The 26,685-nt window shown below is 40.7% G+C and overlaps 1 protein-coding gene across 2 annotated transcripts in view; it reads right to left on the bottom strand.

Moving 5' to 3' along the window:
- LOC113016516 (SH3 domain-binding protein 4-A-like) overlaps positions 1–26,685 on the bottom strand; it is a 44,670-nt gene that overhangs the window by 11,502 nt on the left and 6,483 nt on the right. For both annotated transcript variants that reach the window (XM_026159405.2, XM_080297541.1), the window contains 2 exons: positions 22,070–22,237; positions 19,081–21,434 (listed from right to left, as the gene is read on the bottom strand). In XM_026159405.2, coding sequence (XP_026015190.1) covers positions 19,081–21,434; positions 22,070–22,193 — 2,478 coding nt within the window. In that variant the 5' untranslated portion in view covers positions 22,194–22,237. The remainder of the gene's footprint in view (positions 1–19,080; positions 21,435–22,069; positions 22,238–26,685) is intronic.

Genomic DNA, 26,685 nt, shown 5'->3' with positions numbered 1-26,685 from the left:
CTTTCCCATTTACTGACGGTCACATTAAAAACAACACATACAACACATTGCGTACCTGGTTTTCAAAGGTTTTTGTAAAAATCGGATCATTTGGAGAACTGTGTAAACCTGTGGTTGGCCGTGTGGTTCTCACACCGGACCATCACATGTGTTTTGGTGCTGCAATATTGGCTGACACATGAAGATGTGCCAATGCAGAATCACCAAGTAACCACACTGCATGTCTTTTGGAAGAAGCTAGAGTTTCTAGAGAAATCGCATGGAAGCACAGAGTAAGGATGCAAACTACAGTCTAAGGAGCTTGGAAAGAAAAGCAGCTGGACTTCTTTAAGTTGCTTGAAGATGTTTTCAAGCAACTTAAAAAAAAAAAAGTCCAGATGCTTTTCTTTCCAAGCTCCCTAGACTACGATCCTTCACAGACATATGCAAACTACAGTCACAGAATACCAAGGGATTTGAACCCAGGACCTTCTTGCTGTGAGGTGTCAGTGCTAACTACTGTACCACCAGGTCTAACAACTGGGGAGCAGTTCTATCAAAATAAAGGAAGAAAAGTTAAACTGGAGTTTTATGACAGCAAAGGGGGAGAGAGAGGATGAATGTTACAGTCCAGGCAAGTAAGTTCACCACATAACACAGTGAATCCAAATTTACATGCATGCAAATAATGTAACAAATACAGTATCTGGAAATTTAATAGGACGTCTGGTAATACTAATAATGTTCTCCTCAGGGACTGTATATAAAATATCCACTGGTTTTGGCTAACTCCTGTATCCAAATGGATGACTTATAAAAATACCAGCCTCAAGTGGCCACTAGAAGAGCTGAGGTTGCAGCTTGGTGGGTATTTGATCACTGACACTGAATAGCCACCTAGATTACCAATCAAACGTGCTCTTGCTTTTCAACTGCAATTATAAAATACGTCTTTCATTGGAGGAAACAGTGTGACACTGATTTTTCACGTCTGCTGGATATTTATATTATAGAAATTAAATGATTGATCAGAAATGAAAACAACTTTTAGCTGTGGAGTACAAACACTGTTACTTACACCACCAAAACTAATTAGATGTACAAGTCAGCCATTTAAATAACATTTTAAATGAAATACAACACATCAGCTGCCTGATTTTACCCCAAGAAATGACCATCCTTTGTATATCTGTGTACTGATATCAGATCAAAGCCTTTGAAGTCTAAGCATCTTAATACCTTAGCCAAAAGAGAAGGGTTGTAGTCTCTAGACAACTAGCCCCCCCCCCCCACGCACACACACACCCCAACCCAAAAAATCAAATGTGTTGCTATTGGTTTTTAATTCAATATATGAGCGTGCATATAGCATTTAATTTGTGCATTTCTAACTGCGGATAAAAACTGTCAGTTCTGTTTCATAAATCGGGTATTTCAGAGGGTCAGGGAGTGAAAAACAGGGGAAATGATGAGATGAGGAACTGCAGGAGCTTCACTTCAGCTCAGATGAAACCAAACCTCCGACATGTAATCAGGGGTAAAGTAAAACCTCTCACTGTGCTGCTACTGGAAAGTGGTTTCCATTGAAAACCACTGAACTAATTCATTATTCATTTCTTACGAGTAATTGATTAATAATTGATATCAAATGCTAGAAGACAGCCCAGAGGCTTCATTTTACAGGTCTTATAGCTTTCTGCAATTTCTGACATTTAATGATACGGAGCTAACATGAAAGACGAGATGTTTTTTACTATAGATATATAAACAGTTTTTATTTGTGCACTTCCTACTATTTCATGGTGCAACAAGAGTCAGCTCTATTGGTTGTGGCACACTCCATCTCACCCCGATGGTCATGAGCTCTGGGTAATGACTGAAAGAATGAGACTGGGAATACCAGCAGCCAAAATGAGCTTCTTCAGCCATGGTTCATTTTCCATTTGGACCTCTGTGTTTTGCACTTTGTTTAACCTTTTCACTCACTGTTTAGTTTAGTTTTCGCTTTTATGTTTGCTTTCACCCACTGTTTAACATTAAGGACCAACAATGAATCGATTGGGTTTAGCCACTGAAAAGCCTCAGTTAGGTTTAGGTGGTAACAAGCTCTTGGTCAGGGTCAGGGTCAGGGTTGGGCTCTAAAAACACCCCAGTGAAGTTTAGGTACGATAAACTACTTGGGAAGTGTTTTTCCTGTTGACAGTTATAGGTTATAGTTATCATCTCTTCCCTGTGTTCCCTGCATCTTATTGTCAAATTTCTGTTTGTGGACCTGGGCTGTTTTGTTACTTCCTGTTTTATTTTGATAGTCTTTTGTCGCTTATGCTTTGTGTTTAGTTTTACTTCCTGTACCTTGTGTCACTTGAGTTATGCTTGCTTGTTTACCCACCTGCTCCTAATTTCCCTTATCAACTTGGCTGTATGTCTGGCCTCAGTTTTCGCCTTGTCTTTTATTGTGATGTCTTTAACTCTTCCTGTTTTTATCCACAGTATAACTTCTATTTATGTTGGTGGGCTTTGTTTTATTTAGCTTTTTTGGATTTCCTCTATACCAAAATAAAGATTTTTTTGCTTTGTCTCAAGAGTCTCCATTTGGGTCCATTATCTACACTCTATGACAGGTTTAGGCAACAGCTACTAAAACTAATTGACTGCAGCAACAACTACTTGGTTAAATTTTGGAACTAAAAGGTGCTTCATTGTGTTTAGAAAAAGATGATTGTTTAGGTTAAAATATAACTGAATAACCATCCGTATTGATAAATGACAGTTTGGGGTTATGATCACTTCCAACAAACGAGTCCTTGTGCATAAGATATATACCAACAGCTTATTACACATCTCAGCTTCCCAGTGAACACATCAATAAATTGTTGCTGAGAGAAAGATATTTGAAATATTACACTTAGATGTGGTTTAGCTTTGATGGACAATAAAGTTTCCATATAAATGCACTGCTCAAAAATTAAATAAATAAAAGGAACACTTTATAGCAGCGACACTGAGCCTATAGCAGTGTAGGGTCAGTGTCACTACTTGTAACATGATGTCATACTTGGACTCTACAGAGGTTGCCTGTATTTGTATAGCGCTTTTCTAGTCCCTAAGGACCCCAAAGCGCTATACACAACATGTCATCCACCCATTCACACACTGGTGATGGCAAGCTACATTGTAACCACAGCCACCCTGGGGCGCACTGACAGAGGTGAGGCTGCCGGACACTGGCGCCACCGGGCCCTCTGACCACCACCAGTAGGCAACGGGTGAAGTGTCTTGCCCAAGGACACAACCACCGAGACTGTCCAAGCCGGGGCTCGAACCGGTAACCTTCTAATTACAAGGCGAACTCCCAACTCTTGAGCCACTATTGAGCCACTATTATTGTTCTTGTTGGAAATTATTGTTGTAAACAGCTGCAAAAATGTGAGCATAAAGGTTAATAAAATTCATGCCCTTTAGAAATAACTGCAGGTCTAATTCTCCCTGCTGGTTTAACCTTTAAGAAAGCAGTTAAATATAACAAATACCAAAGTCCTTGATTTAATTTGGTGAACCCAGAAAAAGCCTTGTTTTTGTTTACTATAATAATCCATCTGATTTATTTTACAGCTTGTGCAAAACCAAAATACTTAATCCTTTAACCTTATAATTCCAGAACCATGTAACTTCCAGTAATTACAATAACCTAGTTTAACCTCCTAAGACCTGAACTCTTTCATGGCATGCATTTTAAATTTTTCTTTGCTATTTGGGTTGATTGGGACCTGAGGAATGTAAAAACAAAGAATTACCAAATTTTTTCTTTTTACCTAATTTTTGTTTCGGAGTCAAAGGAGATCCACGTATGAGGACATTGTTTTTAAATTTTGATAGAACGGTGGCAGTATAATGTCCTCGTAAGTGGCCTTTGTAGAGAAAAATTAAGTATTTCCGTCTAGACATCCCAAAATGTGATGTCCACATATGTGGACGCCAGGTCCTAGGAGGTTAAACTTCTTTACCTCCTCCGTCTTTCCTAATGCAGATTACAGGCCTGCCATAAGATTAATTAACCTGAATCACCTACAATGTTCAGGTCAGTCTTTTCAAACCAAACTGAGATGTTAATTTATTTTCTCTCTAACACCTGCCTGATGAGTACTTTGGCCTTTCACTGTGACGTCCTCCATCTGCTGACTCAGGCTTCACGCAGGTCTCAGCCTAAATATAGTGTCGGTCAGGCCAGGCTATCCAAACATGTCAGGTGCTGTCTAGAAATGGCATGATGTGTTTGAATGCAAGGCTGGAGCTCCTACAAATGTAGGAGAGGTGTGTTATTTTAAGCCAGAAAGGATTAAAGCAGGAAGGACCTGGTGGTTCATGAGATCATAAGAAAACTGGGAAACCAGTGAGTGCAACAGGCATCTTAAAAGGAATTAGGCAGTCCTGGATTTTTTTGGTTTCTGGAAAGAGATAATAGTCATCCAACTCTCAGATATGTACCACATGCTCAGTGTGCACCAGATGGAGGTGAGGGGTCAGTGTCTTGCTCAAGGACACTGTCAGCTGTTGTTTCAGCACCAGCTGGAGTCATTTACATTTCACTACCTTCTCTATTTTGTCTTTGGGGACATTTTTTGTTTTCTGGACTTAATTCTACTAAATAATGCTGCTTTGTATTTTTATTTTATCGCTAATAAAAATGCCTATAATAAAGAAAAACATCAGTTTTAATGTACTACTTTGACTGATACAGCTATGTCAGTTAATAAAAACAACTAAAATCATAAAAGCAGGAAGGAAGTCATACAGTATTTAAAGAGCCTACCTTGTATGACGTTTACAAACTAAAATATGCACAATACCAATATTAAGTTTAAACATTTTGGTAAAATTACATCTGAGGAATTGTACCATTTCATGGTACTGATAACATAAAAATTAGAGGACCACGACTGGATCCTTGAGGAACTCCACTACTGATAGCAAAACAGCAGCAAAGTCTACAAAGCTACAAAATAACTGATGCATCATTCCTTCATCCAATTCCAATGTCGAGCTTGGTTTTTCCAGCTTATTAACTAACAACGTGTTTATGAACCAAAAATAGAAAACGTTCTGCTCCACGAGTGACTGAAGCACTGAAACTGTAGGAGATAGTAGCGGGCTGCAGGAAGACCCCGGAGCAGACGGACAGACGGAGCTGACAGCTGACCGAGCGGCTGTCAGATAAATGAGCTCCACTTCCAAAAGCTTTGACAGGAGAGCGGCAGGGAAAGAGGGGGTGAGCACGAGCAGGGCGGATGATAATACTGACAGGTAGCAAAGAGAGCCAGACAGAGAAAATGAATACAAGGCAGGCAAATGAGAACAGAAATACAAACAGAAAAAGCTGAAGGACAACAGTATCTCAGACAGATGAGCAAACAGACAAATGTTGTTTTTTGCCCAATTTTGTCATTTTTATCATAAAATGACATTACATTTAATAAACATTCAGCCAAAACCATTAAATGTCCTCATATTAAAAGAGCAAAAGCAGCTTTTGCCAACACAAAGATTACTTTATGATCAATAGTGAGCTTTACCCTGAATAGAAGGTTAGGTTTAATTTTTAAATGTGAACTGAGAAATTAGTTTCTGTTTAAAACACAAAAATTAAAACTGAACTGATAAACTTGTTTCATGACATTTCTCAATATTTTATATATTTTAATTTATCACTTTGGTCATATAATCCCAGTATGTCAAAGTGGCTGGCCTAACTCTTATCAACATTACAGATGAGGCCCCCTGGGCATCATACTTTAAATCAATGAGTAATTTTTTATATACAGGGCTGATGTGATTAAGAGGTTTCCAATTAACCCAAATCACAATCTTTTCTTAAAGTTAGGTGAACAGCTCTTGGTGCCAAACCTGAAAGTAAAACAAGAAGCTCCTAACCGAGACATGAACTGAGGTATCCTAACTTACAAAGTTCACTTGGTCTACTACATACAGTACCAACCCTTCAACCTATTAATGTGGGCTCAAAAAGAAAAAAAGAGACCATTATATCGTAAGATCTAACACTGACAAAGCACACCTTGTGTGAGAGATAAAATGGCAAATTAAAACAAATGAAATACCAGCAATTGCTATCACCTGGCAACTTGCCAGGGGATGAATGACCAATCCCTGGGATTGTGCCACTGAGTCCTAAAGCTTGGCTACCTCTGCGTAGTTCTCAAGAAACCCTGTGGGTGTTAAGAGGTTGAAGAAGAAGCCTCTAGCTGATTCCCCAACAGGAATTAAAGTTACTTTATTAGACTCATCAAGAACTTGGATCTTTTCTCTTTGCAGGGTCCTTAGCACAAACTGGCCAGGATTTATTTGGAAAAAAACACTCTTTGTTTGTGTGGAGGTGAGGTTCTTAGCTGCAGAGGATCTAATGTTTCTCAAACACATTTCTCTTTTGAGGTCCAACAAACCTGCTGCAGCCTGTTCTGGTTAATCAGTCTGTTCAAATATTCATCGCTTAATTAACATGCTGATTTTTACTGGCTGTCACAGGGGAAGGAAGAGACTGTGCATGTATGAAGAAGCCTAATTTTTCTGAGCTGTGGTGCCATTGCTCTTTAGTTTAATGGCCTTGGTTTCAGTTCGGAGGATTGATTACGTCCCCTTCTGGAGTGATTCTCCCCGCCTCCATGCACGGATCTATTATTAAAAGACGGCCTCCTGGCCTTTGAGCTACTCTGCCCTGCTGACAAGAATAAGGGGCGGCTTTCTCATATCGTCCTTTGCCTTTGCAACTCGATACAGGGCGTTAAAAAGATCTGCCGGGTTGGTGTCAGGTGCTCCCAAGCCCTCCAGCTCCATCCTGATCAATGCCTGTGCTCGCATTTCACATGGGAACACCTGTCGGCCAGTGGAGGAGAGGGCTGCTGTAAATCCTGAACCAAGAGTGCTTATTCTGCAGGAATATTCTCCCTTTTTAGGGAGCTGGGAAATTAGAGCAGAAATCTCTGACTTTCTTAAAGACAAAAAGTTCTAGTGTTTTTTTGCCATATTCCCCCCTTTTAGTTTGCAGCTTGTTGCTTCTCTGGTGTAATTTTCTCCCTGTCTTGCATTAAACTGATTACTTGAACACATGTGCGGTCATGCTGGAGACTAAAGACGGCAAGATTAGCGGGGCTTTGTTTGTGCAGCTATTGTTCAATGAAAACTGTCTAAGATAATAAAAAGATTTGGATATATTTTAAGCGATTACATAAGCAGATCAGCTTTAAGTATTGCAGAGCAGGAACTCAAGAGAAAGCTGCAGACAGCGGGATATTTGCAGAGCAGTAGCAGGAGGCTCTTACTGCAGTTTGTGCACATCATCAAAAGATTTTTACTGTGATTGTGTCATACAGGAAAAAAAATCCAGCTGTGCCAGCACGCCTGAAACTGCTTATGTCTTGCCTTGGTGCAAATGTGCCCCTGTGACTGAGAAGTGCATTATGATGCGTTTATTTGGCAACATACCCTGGACACAGCAGTTGGAGAAAAAAAAAAAAAGGGGGGGGGGGGGGGGGGAACTGCCACTTTGGCCATTTTTTTATTCCCCTGAAGAGGAAACCTCGGCTTGAACTTCATCACTGAACCTTCTACGTTCACACAATGCCATAGAGAAATGAAAAGTTGTTCCAGTGCACATGGCTAAAATGATAAACTGCGCAGCGGTCTGAGCAATTTAACGCAAAGGGAGTTTGGGGGATAGTTCATAAACTACTACTTTTTTCTGTTCCTCCTTTTATATTTTGCCCCCCTCACTCTTTCTTTCTTGTTTCGACCTCCTGCTGCATCTCAGACCTCCTGTAATGACTGCTGCTGTGGAGAAAAAGCAACAGAAATAAGAGCGAAAAGGGAAAAAAAATCCTGAGAAATCTTTTCAACTCTGCTGCTGTGTGGGCTCACAAAGAAAATAAAGAGAGTGAGGGAGCCAGGAAGAGAAATAAGTAGTAACAGATCCAAAAAAATGGATTAAAAGAAAATGTTGGTGGAACAATTATGGCACCTTAATTAGGAGTGAGAGGAGAATTATGGGAGCTAAGCACACGCTCTTTCTTTGAACAATCTTGTGACTTAATTTAAAAGATAATTCCAGCCAGTGTGACATTAAACATTGCTTAGCAAAGTCTCATCTTGAATTTCTGCATTTTGATTTTTGAAACCAGGCATGATGAGTCACAAACTGAAGAAAAGCTACATGCCTAATAGTCAGTCACTAGGTATTCACCTTAAAAGGGAATATAATTTACAAAATGAACACTGTGTTTAATGGCATTAATTCAAATTAGCAACAGCCTGGAGTCTGTGATTTGGACTCCATGATTCAGTAGTTTTGTTTGGCACTTTGTTTTCAGACAAATAGATTTTTTAGTTTGTCTTTCACTTCCTGGTTAGGTTTGCATTTAGACTGAAGCCTATACAAGCTGTCACAGGATGAGAGGTGCTGTATGTGCCGCAACAGCCTTTCAATCTGGTTGAGGTCTGGACTTTGCCTGGGGCACTGAGGCACTCTGATTATTTTCTTTTTCATTCATTTTGTTGTATATTTGGTGCTGTGCTTTGGATCATTATCCTGTTGCGTGACCCATTTTGGTCTGGGCATTCAGACACATGGCCTCGCATATGATCCTATAATACTTTGGTATACAGAGGACTTCATATTCTGACGCAAATCATGACCCCTCCACCACCGTGCTGACAGCTGGTATGAGGTGTTTGTGCTGATAAGCTGAGTTGGGTTTGTGTACTGTAGCCAAACATCTCCACTTTGTTTTCTGTCTGTACTTTGCAAACCTAAGCTGTGCTCCCATGTTCTTTTTACCAAGATGAACCTTTCTCCTTCCAAACAAGTCATACTTGTTCAGTCTTTTTCCTAAACAAGCTGTCGTGAACTTTAACATTTAACATGCTAACTGAGGTCTGTAGAGTCTAAGATGTAGCTCTTGTATTTTTGCACTTTCTCTGGGCACTGCACAGTCTGACGGTCTGCTGGGACGTCCATTCCTGGATGCTTCAGACCAGCAAACTGCCAAACCTTCTGCTTTCATAGAGGTGCTCACACTTAATCAAGTGCATTTGATTAGCAGCACCTGGCTGCTGCTTATGTTTAATTTTATAAAAGGACTTGGAATACCTGTGTGCTATAATTTGCCAGGCTGGCTCTTTAAAGGTTAAGCTAAAAGCCTCACCACTTATCTACTGACAGACACGAGAGGCATCAATCAGTGAAGCAGAAAGCAGTCCCACTTGTTTGTGCAAGCTGTTGCAGCCTATAGTTACATTTCAAAGTCAAGCAAGCTTTAGGGTATGTAAAACGTGCACCAGTATTGTCACCTTTACACGAGTTAGAACTTTTAATAAACATTTGATGTCGAGGAGAATCTTCTTTTTTACGCTGAAATATAACCCTAACCGCAATGCTTTTGATGCCTAACCAACCACAGAGTAAAAAGATGTACTTTTTTCCAAACTGTCAGGTGTTTTTTTGAGCCTCCACTACCCCTCGTACCAGCTACGTGGAGTGTTTTTCTTTTTCAGTTATAAAGAGGAATCATGTTAATGTGACATTTCAGAAGGGTTATTTCAAATGCTATTATCAAAAATCAGATCATTTGGAACTTTAAATTTACTTGTTCCACTTAAGGAACCTGTTCTTACCAACTCATGTCTAAAATTCTTCTTCTTCACTTTATCAGCTCTCACACTGTTCCCTCAAAGGATAATTTCCATCCTCCTCTCTTATAACAGAAACCACAGGGCAGCACAATGAACCAATGACATCCCATCAAGATGTAGATACTTACTTCCAGAGTTTGTACCCATCATCGATCATCAATCTTTAACCCGTCTTTGTTCATCCTACTTTCCTCACACATCTGTCCAAGGAAGTCATTAACATACACAAGTGACCTTTAGTATGACCTAAATTTGATTATAGGAAACCCACAACATATTTAGTCATATAATCCCTGTGTTGCTGGTTGTATCCTGATTCGGACACACCGATTACTGTGGATCTGGCATTCTTTCCTGCAGATCTCGTCCAGCTAAAGTAAAAGCCAGAGAAAACAATGAATGCCTTGTTTGTTAATCGAGGATTTTGAAGCCGCTGGTTCTCATTCAGTGTTTTGTTGAGTAACAATTACATAAGACGAGCAATTTTTTCCTTTGAGGAGAAGATCTGGTAATTCAAGCCTCAGGTCTTTTGTTCCTGCAGCTTGATTAACACAATTCACCGCTCTCTGGGGAAAACCTTGCAGCAGGAATTTTTCACAACAGGAGGCAATAAGGTCCAGATGAGTCTGGACATAAAGCCCAGAGATAGTTTTAAGGAGTCCATGAGCTGTGTTCAGGGTATGATGACAAATACACCATAAAACCTCATCAACTGAACAGACAAATTAGGCAAACAAATGGTGACAGCATCATAATACTCAGTCTCATTTGTCCAATAAAAAAAAACAATGCTATGAGGCAAAACCATAAAAGATGTAAATTTAGTACCAAAGTCAAACGCCTTTGTTCTGGAAGATAAAAGATAATGACTAGCGGTATAATGCACATAAAAAATTAAGCACCACTTCAGGCAGCTGGTTAAATACTGAAATATCTACTCATTGAGCCATCTTGTTGTGCAGCCAAACCTTATCCAAACCCACAGAAGCTATGATTACCTGAAGTCCAAAACAAGAAAAGACATTTTGGATATTGGAAATCTGTCCATTCATTGATATATATATAAAAACCTGCCTGCCAAGAAAGATTCAAACTTCCAGGTTATCTTCCATATTGTGTAGCCCATCTAATGTTTTCCTCACTGGAATCACTGATGGCAATAGAAGCAGAAATCACCAGGCACACCACAATACAATACTATCGCAATATTTCACCCACGATACGATATTACTGTAGTTTTTAGCATTTTGTGATATGATGAGTACTGCAATAACATATATTTTGACTTCATCACCTTTTATCATCTGTAAATTTTTAAACTTTCAAAGTTGTATTCACTCAGATAAAGTATCTCTTTGGTTATTTATTTGATGAAAGATGAGGGTGTCAAGCATACCAACACCGGCACTAAGACGATCTGCAGTTTCTATGCTTGGACTGAGATCAGACTCGTGTTTTTCAACGCTACCATCATCCAAATGCAGAGTTAGTCAACAACATGTTTTGGTTTAAGCGAGAGGAGAAGAAAAAAACTCTTTGATACATAAACACAAATTATTTGAAGCATGTAAACGAGGAATATTTACTATCATTTTGGATCTGTGAGATGGGTTTTCTGTTTCTCTGCCACATAAACCTAATTTATCCTGGTTTTCACAGTTCATCACCAGCTGCTGCAACTGCCGCCAGCTGTTTTCAGCAATACTTAACCTCATATTAACATCAACCAGCTCCCTGTGAATTATCAAACTATAAAGAAGCCCATGCCTTAAATCCACTGTGGAGGGCAAAAAGAGGCAGTAAAATTTACAGAGAGGAAAATTGAAACTTAAAGACTTTAACCTCTTCTAGTGAGGAACACAAAAAGTTACAGTCAAAATTTAAATATCAGACTGACCTAGAGTATGAATGAGTACTTAAAAGGTATAAATGTTCTTTAAATTTCTTTGCACCATCATAAACTCTCTTAGGCAGCTTTCTTGTCACGTCTTTAAGTCGTCTTCAGGAATAGTTCTGCAGGCTTCTTGACGGGCATTTAGAGCTCTTCTTTGGATGTTTCTGCCTTTTGTTCTGTTCAAGATGACCCAACACTGCTTCAATAATGTTGAGGTCCGGGCTCAGGGAGGCCGATCCATGACTGATAGTGCTCCACTGTGTGTTTTTCTATCCAGGTATGATTTTACTGCATTGGCAGTGTGTTTGGGATCACTGTTTTTAGATCCTCACCTCCTCTGTACATATTGAAGATGATCTGTACCAAAAACATCAAATGTTTATTCATCACTCCATCAGACCTGTTGCCACAGATTTTCACTCCAGTTCTTGTGTAATTTGGGATACCTCAGCTCCCCCCTGTTTGCCTTGTTTAGTAACAGCTACTTGGGAAACGTGAAAATTGTGCTTTTGTGACAGGCTGCTATTGACAAAGTGCCTAAAGATACAATTTTAAAAAAGATTCTTTGCCAAGTTGTCTTTTATGTGTAAACACAACACTATGTCACCCCTGTCATATTTTTTTTTAATTGTTAAGTGGCTTAAACAAACAATGTGCAAGTACAACGACTGGACTGGAAAATTAGTGAAAAAGTAACCAATGTCCCCAAAAAACCTTGAAACACCTTCAGAAAGCCAGAAACGATTGCTCAAGACAATAGCTCAAGGCTGGCTCAATACTTTTGCACGGTAGTGTATTATTTAAATCTTTAAATATGTTTTTAAAGTGAGCTTTTAGGCCTGAGACACAGGCAGAGATGGGCAGTAACGCGTTACTTGTAACGCGTTACTGTAATCTGATTACTTTTTTCAAGTAACGAGTAAAGTAAGGGATTACTATTGCAAAATCGGTAATTAGATTACCGTTACTTTCCCGTAGGAACGCTGCGTTACTGCGTTACTAAAACCGTGATTTTTTTTGCGAGAATGTCTCATGACAGTGACGTAAGCAAGTGCGACGTTGGTGACAGCAGCTGTGTGCAGATCAACAATGGATAATATATCGAGTGCGGGAGAGAGTATGAGCGTGCAGCGTTTAAAGCGTGGAAGTACTGACCTTACTTTGAGTTTGATTCCATAAAAAGTGACAAAAACATTAGTGTCCGCTGTGCGTGGGAAGAAAACTTCTTTTTACAGCGAAAAAAACCCCTAAACTTCCGAGCAAGCACCGAGTAGCTACGACGTAATGGGAAACTCACAGAGACACTCGCGCGGATTCTTCAACTGACCGCAGCACACCTGCACCAGGGTAACCCTCCGCCTACCCTGCTCCTGCTTTACAGGTGAAAATAGAGCAAAAGGACCGCTGAGTCTTTGACTTTATTTATTTTCTGCTGTGTTTTACTTGCATCTGTTTGAAAGAGTGAGTGAAAACACAAAAAATATTTTAGTTTATGTGCTGGAATGTGTAGAAAATAGGTTTAAATGTTAAACTAATTTATTCAAGTCAGAGAATGTTGCATATAATTAAATGTTTTGCTTGATGCATAAAGTTAAAAGATTAAAACTGATAAAACAAGTTTTAAAAAGAGACTTTTCCATTTGATTACATTTTGTATGATGGATTATGTAGAAAAAGTAGAATTGGGCTGAAAGATCTATCACTTTATCACCTATTCAGGTTGTAAATCGTGTTTTTAAAAAGTAACTAAGTAACTAAGTAACTAAGTAATTAATTACTTTTGAAAATAAGTAATCAGTAAAGTAACGGGATTACTTTTTTGGGGGAGTAATCAGTAATTAGTTACTGATTACTTTTTTCAAGTAACTTGACCAACACTGGACACAGGCTAGTTTTATGAGATTTCAGTTTTCAAAGAGACTTTAAGTGTAATTCAGTTCAAAGAGCTTAGCAATCAGACATTTTTAGGTTGTTGTTGGTCAAAACAGGTCAAAGGCTGTTTTTCTGCAGCAGCATTCAGCTAGATCACACAGAAAAAACAAAACAACCCTTATAATACATCAGTCTAACTCTGTAAACCATGTGGACAAATCTTTCTATTGAGGTCAGCGGGACACATTTCTAACTGTCCTTGGTGATGAAAGGAAATTGCTGGACTTCAGTGACAGACGTGCGTGTATTTGTTTGATTTTTCTGCGAAGATTTAAAAAAAAAAAAAAAAAAGGTTTAGTGGAGTCAAGGATGAAGTCTGGCTCAGAGATAAGAAAGCCAAGACACACTTTGTCCACATAGCAAACTGGAAAGCTTCAACAGGGGTAGAGCTGGGCGATAGAACGATAACGATATGTATCGCGATATAACCTTTTCTCGATAGAAAAATTAAACTATCGCGATAGACCTCGCCGCTCTTGTCCTCTTAAAAAAAACCAAACCAAAAAAAAAAAAACAGCCAATCCAAATTACGTAGCGCAGAGCCGAACCAATCACAGCTGCAGCTTCACGTCACGTGACTTGTTACGTACAGCACAAGTGCCAAGCCGCACATGTGTATTTGTTTGGGAAGCAGCCAGCCACCGTACCACCCGGGTAATGGAGGAAATGAGTGTGAGAAAAATCAACCGAGTGTGACCGAAGAGAAAACAGATGATGGTTCCAATGCCGGAGAGATTGTCGAACGGAAGAGCCATAGAAGTTCCGTAGTGTGAAGGTATTTCGGCTATTTCAAGTCTGACAAAAAACAGAGTAGCGTGCACTGTAAATTGTGCCGAAAGCAAGTCTGGAAATACAATAAACTGGTGCATGCGCTACGTCCACACGTACCCGGGTATTTTTGAAAACGCAGATTTTTCTATGCGTTTGCACCTTTCGTCCACACGTAAACGGCGTTATTGGTCACTGAAAACGGAGATTTTTAAAAACTCCATTTTTGCATTTACGTGTGGACGAGAAATACGGGCAGCGTCAAAGGTGTGCACATTTTTTGACGTCACACTGTGTGCCACGTTATTGTTTCAGTGAAATGAATTTCTACAATACTGTTACTGTTAATTCTACTCTCTGCAGTGTTTAAATGCTTACATATACACACAGTTACTGTCCCTCCACACATACGACTCTGTTCTGCTTCTATGCCCCAGCTTTGTTTACTTTTTCCCACCGAGGCTTCTAGACTTCTGATTGGCCAACATTTCTTCACGGTTAGGAATCTAGCGCCACCTGCTGCTTTGGCATGTTCATAGCAGCGTTTTCCTTCATTTCTGCCTTTATGTGTGGACGGGATTATTTTTTAAAACGAAAACGGAAAATCTCAGTTTTCAAAAATACCCGTGTACGTGTGGACGTAGCCTCAGTCTCTGACTGGAAGCGCTAATTCGTCATTCGGCTTTTGTCAGACTAAAGTAACTGTTAAAACTGTTTGAAAAGCTCAGCTATACAACAAGGAGAGATTGAGAATTTCCTTTTAGTTCTCAGTTTATTTGATATTGACAAAAGTTAGTAAATTTTGTCTGTTCTTCTGTAAAACAAACTAAGATTTATTTTTAGAATTAATATTTTGTTTCTAAGTGGAATTGACAATTTAGTCTGTGGGGCGATCGTGGCTCAAGAGTTGGGAGTTCGCCTTGTAATCGGAAGGTTGCCGGTTTGAGCCCCGGCTTGGACAGTCTCGGTCGTTGTGTCCTTGGGCAAGACACTTCACCCGTTGCCTACTGGTGGTGGTCAGAGGGCCCGGTGGCGCCAGTGTCCGGCAGCCTCGCCTCTGTCAGTGTGCCCCAGGGTGGCTGTGGCTACAATGTAGCTTGCCATCACCAGTGTGTGAATGTGTGCGTGAATGGGTGGATGACTGGATATGTAAAGCGCTTTGGGGTCCTTAGGGACTAGTAAAGCGCTATATAAATACAGGCCATTTACCATTTGTTTGTTCTATTTTGAAACTTAAACGCTTTAGCGGCTGCCTTTTGTGTAGTTTGCAATATTTGCCTTTATTTATCTGAAAAAGTCTCATGTTCCTTAAGTACATCTACCCTGTTGAACTTATTATGGGAAATAAATATTTAAATAAAAACAAGCTGCTGATTATTTCACATTTTACTTGTGAGCAACGGCACATTTAAATCTTACAAATATAGTTATTTGGCTTATATCGTGATAGATATCGTTATCGCCTGAAATGAAAAAAAAACATATCGTGATATGAAAAAATCTTATATCGCCCAGCTCTAAACAGGGGCTGAAGGTATTCACCAGAATAAAAGCCTTTTATGAAACATAAAAGAGCGCTCCTCCTCTGCAGGATGGCTGATTATGGGGCTGATGATATGACTTACAGCCATACAGCTACAATCAAGTTACCCTGGAAAAAAACCCCAAAACAAAACAGTGAGGGAGAATGCATCAGGAGAAAATGAGCAACAGCTACACTTCTAAATCCCATTTAGGAAGGCGTTTCACCTCAACCTGCTCCGGCGGCCGTGACCTGCAGTCGCACCGAGCTGTAGCAACAGCGCGTGCACGCTTCATCAACTCTGCTCAGATAAGCAGCAGTCGCAGAAGTACTTTCAGAATAATGCCGTTTGGTGATGGAAATGTCTCAGGACTACTTTTGCTTCCCCCAGGGTGCCAGCAATGTTGGAGAAGAAAAACACATCAAGGCCGCCCTGCATGTGCGTCACAGAGCCGTTCCTACCCCAAACTGCAGATGTTAAGGTTCATTTCAGTGCTTTCCCTTTACAGGATTTTCTTCCTTATTTTCGCCTTCATTTTTCATGTGATGGCCGTTTCCACTGTGAGCCCACCTCAGGCTCTAAGATGAGTTGTTTACCATTCATGTGCGTGAGCACGCACTCTCAAATCCTTCCAGTTCACACCAAGACTGTGTCACACTGTGGGCTACTACAGTAGTGCATAGACATAATGTTGATGGCTGTTCCAGCAAAGAAGCAATAAATCAAATGGCGACTTCTTCTGATTGGCTGAGAGACATGATTCTTTTTGCCACCACAGAGCAAACCTTTTTTTTTTTTTTTGCCTGTCCCGTTTGGCTTACGGATTTACTTTACCAAATGGACCACCCCAGCCTTGTCGTAATGGTCTATTTGATTCACCTTTTATTGTTTATTTTATTTTATTTTCACTTGTTAAATACGGGACAGACTTGACTGGGGAAAGAAAGGGGAGAAAGAAAGGGAAAGAAAAACAGCGGGGAAGAGGGACGGGGAGCAAACCTAATGATGCAGCAATCAACTGACAGCCCTCTCACACTTTGTAATATGCCACATTTCAGAATAAAAGCCCATACTTATTGATATGTTAATGAAGTGCATGAATTGCTGAGCTTGAATATATTCTTCAATAGTCTATAACTGTTGGAGGATTAGAGGAATGGCACTCATTTCACGCCTTTATGTTATAGCTCTGATAACGGAAAATGTATCGATTGTGAACTTGCATTATTCCAAAGGGATTATGCAGCGAAGTGTCCATTTTTCCTCCAACTTAAATGTGAGAATTTGCTGCTTTTTTTTCAAGATGTCACCTTGAGCTCCAAAACTTGTCATCAGCATTATTACTATTTCTGAATACGTTTGTAGCTAAATGACTTTCCCATTGTGGACAAGACCTCATTCTCTAATAGACAGTGTAAGATTTTTGTTTTTTAAGCTCACCTTTTGTAGACAAAAAGGATGGAGTTTCACAACTGTTGAGTGCACAGTCCTGGAGAATGAGGCCATGGTACGTTGGTGAAAATGGGAGGCACTCAAGTTTAAATGGCTTGCACTCAAAGGCAGTGCCTGAGAAAAGAGCATTTTCAAACATTCCCTGCAAGTCTTTTTTTTTTTTGGCCAAACAGAATACCTAGGCAGGTATTCAAGTGTCCAAAACTCCAAATCCATTAGCACTGTTGTTGCAGTTGGACATCCTGTTTTTGCTCTGCAGCCTCAGTAAACTTGAAGTAGCTGACTATGAACCAGTCCTCCATCTGCTGGAGGTTCCTCAAGATCTCCAGACCAACAAGGACCAACACTAGCAAGATAGTGAAACTGGATGTGAAACTGGATGACAGACTCACTGGAGAAGCAGCAGGATGAGGACTAGGGCTGCTCAATTAATCGAATTTTAATCACGATTACGATCTGGGCTTTCAACGATCATTAAAAATGACTGAGCCGATTATTAGCCCCTCCCTCGTGCTTTACTCTCACGCTGCTCCGTGTGGCAAATCGAGCGCACCTCTTTGCATTTCGAACACGTGTCACAACAATTAAGAGCAGCGGTCCCCAACCTTTTTTGCGCCACGGACCAGTTTATGCCCGACAATATTTTCATGGACTGGCCTTTAAGGTGTCGCGGATAAATGCAACAAAATAAAACTAGTACCGGTACCGAAAAAAATGAAATTTATTCATAACACACGTGAAAAGACCCAGGAAAACCGAGTTAACGATCAAAACGATAACAAAATAAGGCTGAAAACCGATAAAAACCCTGAAAACTATACATTTCACACCTGAGCCTTAACTCTCGCGGCCCGGTACCAAACAACTCACGGACTGGTACTGGTCCGAGGCCCGGGGGTTGGGAACCGTTGGTTAAGAGGACCCGAGGGAAGCTCGGAAAGCTAAGCAGAAGTTATTTGGAGAGGAGAGTGACTGCCGTTGTTGAAAAGAGAGGTAAAAAAACCTTCAGTGGTGTGGAAACATTATGGGTTGGGGGAGTCAGACGTGGATCAATTAGACATAGTGTGTAAGCTACAGTGTCGTAGCTGCACCACAGAGCAACACTGCAAAGTTCACTAAACATTAATGTTTACATTTTTCATTTCATTTATATTGCAAACATTTGCACTGTTATCGGTATTTGCACACTATTTTATATTATTTTTTGACAATCTTTAAAGTCATTATTCAATACATTGTTATTGTTAAATAAATATCGTCAAATAATCGAGATCTCAATTTCAGTGAAAATAATCGTGATTAGCATTTTTGCCATAATTCAGCAGCCCTAATGAGGACTGCCACAAAAGTAGTAATTCATGAGACAGGAAGGGCTTTCGTTAGCTGGTTATCAGGTTAGCAGATTTTTAAAAAACTGGATACCCTTAATAGCACCCTGATAGCCACAATCTTTGTCTTCTCCTGGCATTAAATCAGGGATCTTTTGCTTATTATGCAAATGTCTATATTATGAAGCCAATAAAAATCAGATATACTTATGTGAGGCAGATCAATCAAGCTAGGTTTATGAGTGGGAAATGACCGGTCTGTGTTCTTGAAAAATGCAACACATAAAGGACTACAAAAACAACGTAAGTTATGGAAATTTCAGGTTTCAATCAGTTTACAGAAAACAAAGAAATAAAGTTATATTCCACCAACTGTCACAAAATCCTTTAAGCTATTTAGCTTCACCAAGATTGGTCTAAGCCATCTATCAATAGACAAACAAGAATATCATCCATTATATCGTTATACTGTAACATTAATACCAAAACTTCCATGACTCTGTCTTACCATCATGAGTTCCCTTTGGAAGGACTTCCTCTCCTTATTCTCCATATTGGTACATTCCTCTTTGAGTTTCTCCAGAACTGATGCCACCTTCTCTGGTTCATTGTCCAACTCAGTCCGACAAAAATAATTCAATGGCAAATTCCCATATCCAAGTGCATCCACAAATGCCCTCCAGCTACCAACGTTCTCCATTAAAACCGTCCTCACAGTCGCATAAATATAAGTAAGAAATTTGCAAGGCTTCAGGATCTGCTCCAGCAGCATTGTGGTCGTTAAGTCCGGTCCACACCAATAAATGGGCTTGACCTTACCCAGAACCAAAACGTTTTTGGCGTGGACAAGCCCCACCTTCCCCTGATAGTATCCAATGTACCATTCTTTGGTCCGCAGCTGCCCTCGTAGTTTGATTTTCTCCTCACTGAGCAAGGCAATAACATCCCCCTTCTTGTACTCCAACAAATAGGTACTTTTGTGCTGTCTGATAACTGTTTTTATCAGTTTCCCAAATTTCAGGTTTGTAATGCACCGCTCCTGAAATTTGGGGTATTTTGAGGTGACAGCTAAAGGTGAGAGGACAATCTTATCCACCTCTTTTTTTTTCAAGAACCTCCTCTGGCCTGTAATCCTTGCGCCTGTCTTTGGCGGTGGCTGTGGGGTTTGGACGCAGAACTGAGTCAGGATACAATCGAGGGCATCTTTGACTTGGACCCTGAGAGTAAAGTCTGAGATACTGCTGGGGTTGTGCGATGTGATCATGTACAGGAGTCTGCTCACTTTCCCCAGTTTTACCTGAAATCCACGAATCATGCCAGCGCCCTCGCTTGCCTTTACCTGGTAGTTGGACATGTTGGAGTACAAACCAACCTTGAGGTCCTGAGGGTATCCCAAAACAAACTGGTGCTTCCCCCACAGCTGGAGGGCCACTGGCGGAGTTGAGCTAGACTGCCGGCCGACTTCATTTACCAGCAAGGTTTTAGGAGCACAGTCATGCCCAAACATGGCCACAACTGTCTTGAAGGATGGGTGAATGTGCTTGGGTCCATATACACCCAAAGTTACCTTCTTCTGCACGTGGTCCCAAACAGTTGTATTGTGGCTGAGGTACTGTGACTGAACCACAACAGCCACGTATATGCAGGGCTCGAGACTATCCAGCTGTACCTGCACTGTATCCTTGTATATGTAAGCATTAGGGATTGGTGTATAAGGCCCTTCTTTAAAATCACTACGAACACAAACCACTTCAGCAGTGTGACAGCTCTCTCTCTTCACAGTTACTGATACCTTCATCTCCAGCGTGATGAAAGACTTGGTCTCCATGTTGCTGAGCTTGAGTTCCACCACAGGGCTTATGGTAGAGCAGTGATCATTATTTAGTTCTAGAGGAGGGTCTAGTAAGGCTTTCAAGGAGATCTGCTGGTGGTCTCCATGGCTAACATGTCCCTCTGGAATGTGCACGCTTATGTGGGTGTCTGGAAGCTGAACAACCCCTCCATTACAGTCCAACCTGCACACTATGTTGGTCTCCACCGGCTGTGTCTGCCCCCATCCTGGACTCTGACCAAGAGAGTCAAGGTCATGGCAAGACCTGGCTAGTTTTCTGTGGTTTAGCCATGCAGTCCTGAAGTCCTCCCTGCTCTGAAACTGCTCCGGTGACGGAGCCTTAAGGCCCGTGAAGAATCCAGAAGAAGGTAAGGTTGCATTTGATTGTGCTTGTAGCACGGACAGTTCAGACAGACTGTGGGAACGCTTACTCCTGAAAAATGGATTATCCCTGTGGAGGTTAGGTGTAATCTCTTGGATGGGGCTGATAGGGTTAGTACCGTTAAAATTATAGCTGTGAAACCCATTGTTCACGATTGTACTAGTACTAAAGGTGGAGCATGTCGATGGTGATGCCAGAGCATCAAAGAAATTGAGATCTGCGGAGTGTCTCACATCTGCCTCTTTGCAGTTTTGATCTAAGGGACAGATAAAGGGGTTTGCAGAAAAGTGGCTGTTGTTGTAAATTGGAGAGGGCCTTAGGCTCACTGCTGTCCACTCTCCGAGACCTCCAGATTCCTTTAGTCCATCCTCATACCCCTCCCCAGCACTGTCAATCATCCCACTGTCGCTCAGCGAAGAGTTCCTGAAGCTGACCGGCTGGACATATGCGGCTGGGATGTATCCCATTTCTGTGTTGTTGTGGGCATACCACCATTCTCCCCCTGATGTGTCCAGCACATACAGACGATCACCTTTGGAGAATTTGAGAGTGGTAAAGCTGCTCGGGCAATAATCCTTTATGGCAACAACTTCCTGTGCAGCTCCATAGGAGGCTGAAGTGTCCAGCCTTAAGGCACTCGGAGAAGGCACTGAAAAGGAAAAGAGATTACACTGTAGTTGTCCTGATTGCAAAGAGTTTTGTAACTGGTTTGGCCCTACTTTAGGTAAGTGCACTTAATCACTGTGCTGTAGTTAACAGTGCTTGTCTCATAATCAGAGACAGATATAATGAACCAGTTGAGCTAATTAGGTAGTCGTACTTTGGATCTCCCTGAGAGACTTGTATCCAAATGGGTCAGTGGTTCAGTAAAAACAGATCATAAGATAGCCACAGTACCCACAGAACAACCAAAAGCTTGTCTCTAATAATCTGAATCCAACTATATTTTCTCAGGTGTGTATGATCAGATGAAGCACATAATTTACTGCATAATTTACTATATTTAGATCACCTCATTAGCGTATATGGAGCATGTAAACAAAGCTGTAATGAGATGAAACCAGTGAAGTGAAAGAACTCGGAAATGAATAAACCTATTTTTAGCTGAATAATTTAACTGCAAAAAGATGAAAAGCATAAAAATTAAAACAAATTATTTAAATTCCAGATTTCAAGTGAAATTTAATGAAACGTTTTTTTAAACGAATCATGGGTTTGGACCTCAAAGGGCAACAAACGCGTTGCAACTGCACAAAAGTGGCGTGGCTGCAGTTGGACACTGACCTTTGACATCGCTGAGACTGGCCCCGGACACCCCTTCACTGAGGTCGATGAGCGTCCCCTCAGACTTACATCGAGGCAGGATGTGGTTGTTGTTAGTCACTCTGATGATTCGATGGGCAGCCATGGCCGGTACTTAAAAAAAATGTTGGCTCATCGGCAGCTTTTCAACTGAATGGGAAACAAACATAAAGGATTTAGGGACTGGATGGGAGCACCCAGCCAATTATAAACATTCAAGAACACTCACTTAGGCATTCAAGTAAATCTGGTGCAACTTCCAGAAGCAATGCTAATTTTCTACATCAGTAGCATAGTCAAAGGTCAAAGCTGCAGGAGCAGAAAATAAGGCTGGCAAAGAAATGAGCCCCAGCATGAACAGGGAGTGTTTTTCTGAATCAATGCAAAGAGCAAGTGTGTTGAAGTCGGGGAGAAAAAGAGATGTGATTCATGAGAACAATTGAAAAGCAATAAAGAAATAAATCCAAAACAGATTTAAGTTCTGAGTCACAGTGGCAGTGAGGAAGGTCAGGAACATATTGTAAAGAACAAGGGAACCTCACTTTTATTTCTTCGCAGGAATAACAGAGTGTAGAAAACTCTTTGCATGCTATACCACCTCTATCGCTTCCAAATCCTCAAAACTTTGCAGCATGAAACAGTAGATATTTCTAAAAAGCGAGTCAAACTACAAAAAGAACACACAAATCCAAAGACAAAGAGTATTTAGATATCCTTTATGTGATAGCTGATTGCTCAAAACCATGGATGTAAAAACCTTTTCCAACCCAGATTTAAATCTAGACCCTTTACAAGACACAAACAGATGGCGCAACATTTTGAAAAGACACTGCAAACTTATTGTCCCCTTAGCAACTAACTCAACAGGCTCACTGACTAGCTTGGAGATATGTTTCCCCTGCCCATCTTTATTAAATGAAATGAGACACAATCCTCAAAAGCTAAGAAGGAAACAACAAGGTTTCAGAGTTGGAGCTGTTCCAGCGATCATCATGCGGAATGGGAGGTGTTTGGACAATAACATGGATGAGCTCAGTGAGCTGGTAAAAGAGGAAACTTAGTGTGGACTGACTGAAGTGCTTCATGAAGCGTTGTAGTGTTGTAACATATTCATTTAACAGAGAGTTAAATACATTTAAAGAAATAAGGAGTCTCTTAAAAATAACACACGCACAAAAAGAACAAGTAATCTAAAAAACTGAAATGGTGTAATGCACATTTATACAATTGAAATGACTATAGAGAATACTAATACCAAGTGTGCATGTGTATAATTTCATCTGGAGTCCTTTAGACGTAGGATTTACGGAAAAAAATTAAATCGATCTGTTACTGTATATCAGGAGTCTTGCTGACCGGTCATACAGCCACAATCAAAAGAATGAGCTCAATGATACTTCACAGATATAAGTGGCAATATTAGCTTCCTTCAAGCTTTCCCTCAGAGATACGGTGAGGAGCTCAACCGTTTGAGAGGGCTCAGAGTAGAGTCCTTACTCCAATACACTAAAAAGTGTATTGGAGTCGGTTTGAGTATCTGACTAAATGAATCCTGAGTGCTTCCTGAGTTGAGGTGAGCCCTTGGCCAGCTTGGGATTGCCTCAATTCCCCTTCAGAAGAACTAAAGGAGGCCAGGGAGAGGAAAGGCTGGGCCTCTTTGCTTAGACAGCTACCCACGTGACCTGGACATCAATAAGTGGTAGAATATGGATGGAAGAGTTTCACAACTAGCTAGTACTCAGCGTCCAAGAAACTGTAGTCATCACACTAGCCAGAAACTACAGCTTATGTTGTGTGAGTGGGCTAAAGGTAGTGGTTGAGTTTTTCTACACCAAACTAATGCAGCTTCAGGTCCATATTCACATTGCAATCCAACATTACAAAACCTCTGATTAAATCGATGCGACCCCCCGCGACCTTTAAATGCATAAGCGGTACAGAATGGATGGATGATAACAAAACAAAATTGTAAACTGAAGCGTCTGTTATGTACTGGTGGCATCATTTAGTATTGAGAATATCTAAAATATACCTGCATTCAATCCTGTTCTGAGACAAAACCACAAAAATGCAGAAAAACTACAAAGACTGATTTAATTATCAAATATTTGGACAGTTCTGTTCACATACTTCAGGACATGTAGCATTTTTGAACATACACATACAGAAATGCAAAAAATTGCGGGCCAATCTCAGAGGCTGTTTGCACACAGTGCTTATTTTATATCTCAGACCACATCAAGCAAGTTACCAACTTCCTTGTCAGAAATGAGCTGTGATTAAATTTGAAAAACACACACAGGCAACAGAGGACTATAATCTGATTAGAGGGGCGGCAAGAAATTGTTTTGCAGCAAAAACGTCCCACGAGACTTTATTATTCCGGCAGGACGTGGCGAGCGGCGACAGTGGGGACATTTGCATTTGCACACTAATGATGCCATTTTAATCTGATTAAAGCAACACAGACTGCAGGAGGCGCCATGAAAATGCCTTTCACTGATTGTCATTATTAGAGCTGTAATGTGTGCAGGTGGATTTCCATGCAGCTCATTTTCATAAAGTAATGCTTTGCAGCTTTCACGCACAACTAAAGACAACACAGCAAATTAGCTGCAGTATTATTAGTAGCTACTGACATGCATTATTGAGAGTACACCAGCTTTTTGCTTCCTCTGAGCAGCTGCTCAACCAAAAAGACTATTGGAAGAGGTTCCTGAGAGGGCTCAATACTAGTTTTGGAGGACAAAATTGTTGGTTTAAAACATAAAACTTCTTCTAAAAACTGTCTTCCCTCTCATCACGCAGCATCAAAGCTTGCAAACTGAAAGAAAACCAAAAGCAAAGCATCAAAAACTGAGCTTCATCTGGGTTGGAGGTTAATCCTCAGTGTAAAATTGTGATATTCACAACTTCAGTGTATCTGTGCACACTGAGTACTTTGTCTAAGGTCCCTACTCCTTTTGAAATTATTGTATTTTCAACTATGTGAAAATCTCAGCTCTCTTTGAACAATGTCTGGCATTGACGATTATTGTTACATGCCGTTATTGTATAACCTTCCACTGAGGAAGTATTCAGATGAAGCTGAGGTGGATTTGATGGACTCATCAGGGGCTTGTTCGACTAAATCAACCTACAGCCATTGTTCACCTGTCAGAAACATGGCTGTGTGTCAGTTTTTCGCCGAACACTGCTGACTAAGCAGTAATTTGATAGCAGGAAGCATCAGAATTAAGAGAATGAGTCAGAATTCAGAATATTATTCTAAGCAAAGAGGGGTGTTTTCAGCCTCAGATTATGACTAGTTTCTAAATCAGGGACTGTGAGGCGCTCTAAAGCACAAGGGGGAAACCAGCCATTACCAACTACACCCTATGATAAGGATCTCCCAAATGGTGTGCTTTGAGCCAAATGCAGCTGTGTCTGAGTGTCCTGCCTCAACCAATTTTGATATAACACTGCAAAAAAAGGCAAGGAAGCAACCAGTTTCTAGTATTTTAAAAATCCTTTCTAGGGGAAGTCCAGCTAAACCCAGACTGTTTGCAGTTACAGCATGGTAGGACTTATTAAAGTGTGACACATCAATGCCGCTGATTGACAGTGAGGAGTAATGAACACTTCTGTGGAGTAAACCACGACTAACCACCAGTGCACAAGTCCCACCACCTAAAGCAAGGAGAAAAACTGGTAGCAGAGGGCGATGCAACTTCTGTCTCGTGACATTAGCAGCTCTCAGACCATGGAGGAAGTCGCCAAACAAGCTGAAAAGGCACTTGCAAAGTAAAAATCCCCGTGTGGAAAAATGTATTTTAAAGAGCGCTAGATCCCACTCCAGAGGCAGATATGCCATTTGCGAACAGTGTGAAAGTGTTGGATAAGGTGATGGAGGCAAGGTAAATGCTAGTAGACTGGCGACAAGGCATCTTGCTGGATCCAGATCTGGCAAAAGGGCAGTCAAAGATGCCTTCATAAGACAACAGAAGATCCAGGCTCAAAAGCAGAGATGACAGAGGTTTTACAGGTGCGGCTCCTAATGTTTTGAATAACCTACCTTTTTCACATAGGATCTGCCAGACTCTCAATCATCAAACATCACACACAATTGTAATGGAAAACGACTGAAACCAAGTCGAGTTGAGCCGAACTGAATAGGTTCCAGTGAAAAAGAGGCTCCAGTATTCTCCCTGAAACCTGATGTGATCTGAGGATATTTTGTGCAGATATGAATACAAGCAAGTCTTGAAATTGTGAAAATGGGCCTTAGGCACAAAAAAGTTTTAAAAACTCTGCACTAAGACAGAAAAGCAAAACTATAACAAGAAGAAGACTGCCTAGTAATCTCAGAGGATAAAAAAGCATCTCTAGCCTGATTCTCAGGAGAGAAAACAAAGCTAAACTCTTGGGGTGGACTAAGACACGCCAGCATTTCACTGGGAATAAGGGACAAAAACCCAATTGAATACTAGAGTACAGTATAAACTGATGAAACCAAGTCAGTGATTAGTGCCAGTAAGAAGGATGAATGTAAGGAGAGGAACGAGCGAACAAAAGATATTGCAGTGTAGGGTTGGGTGATTTCAATAGTCTGATCGTCC

The sequence above is a fragment of the Astatotilapia calliptera genome, chromosome 23 (assembly GCF_964374335.1).
Source record: "Astatotilapia calliptera chromosome 23, fAstCal68.1, whole genome shotgun sequence".
Classification (NCBI taxonomy): Eukaryota; Metazoa; Chordata; class Actinopteri; order Cichliformes; family Cichlidae; genus Astatotilapia; species Astatotilapia calliptera.
Note: the sequence above shows the minus strand (reverse complement) of the source record. Positions and strands in the feature narration are given on the sequence as shown.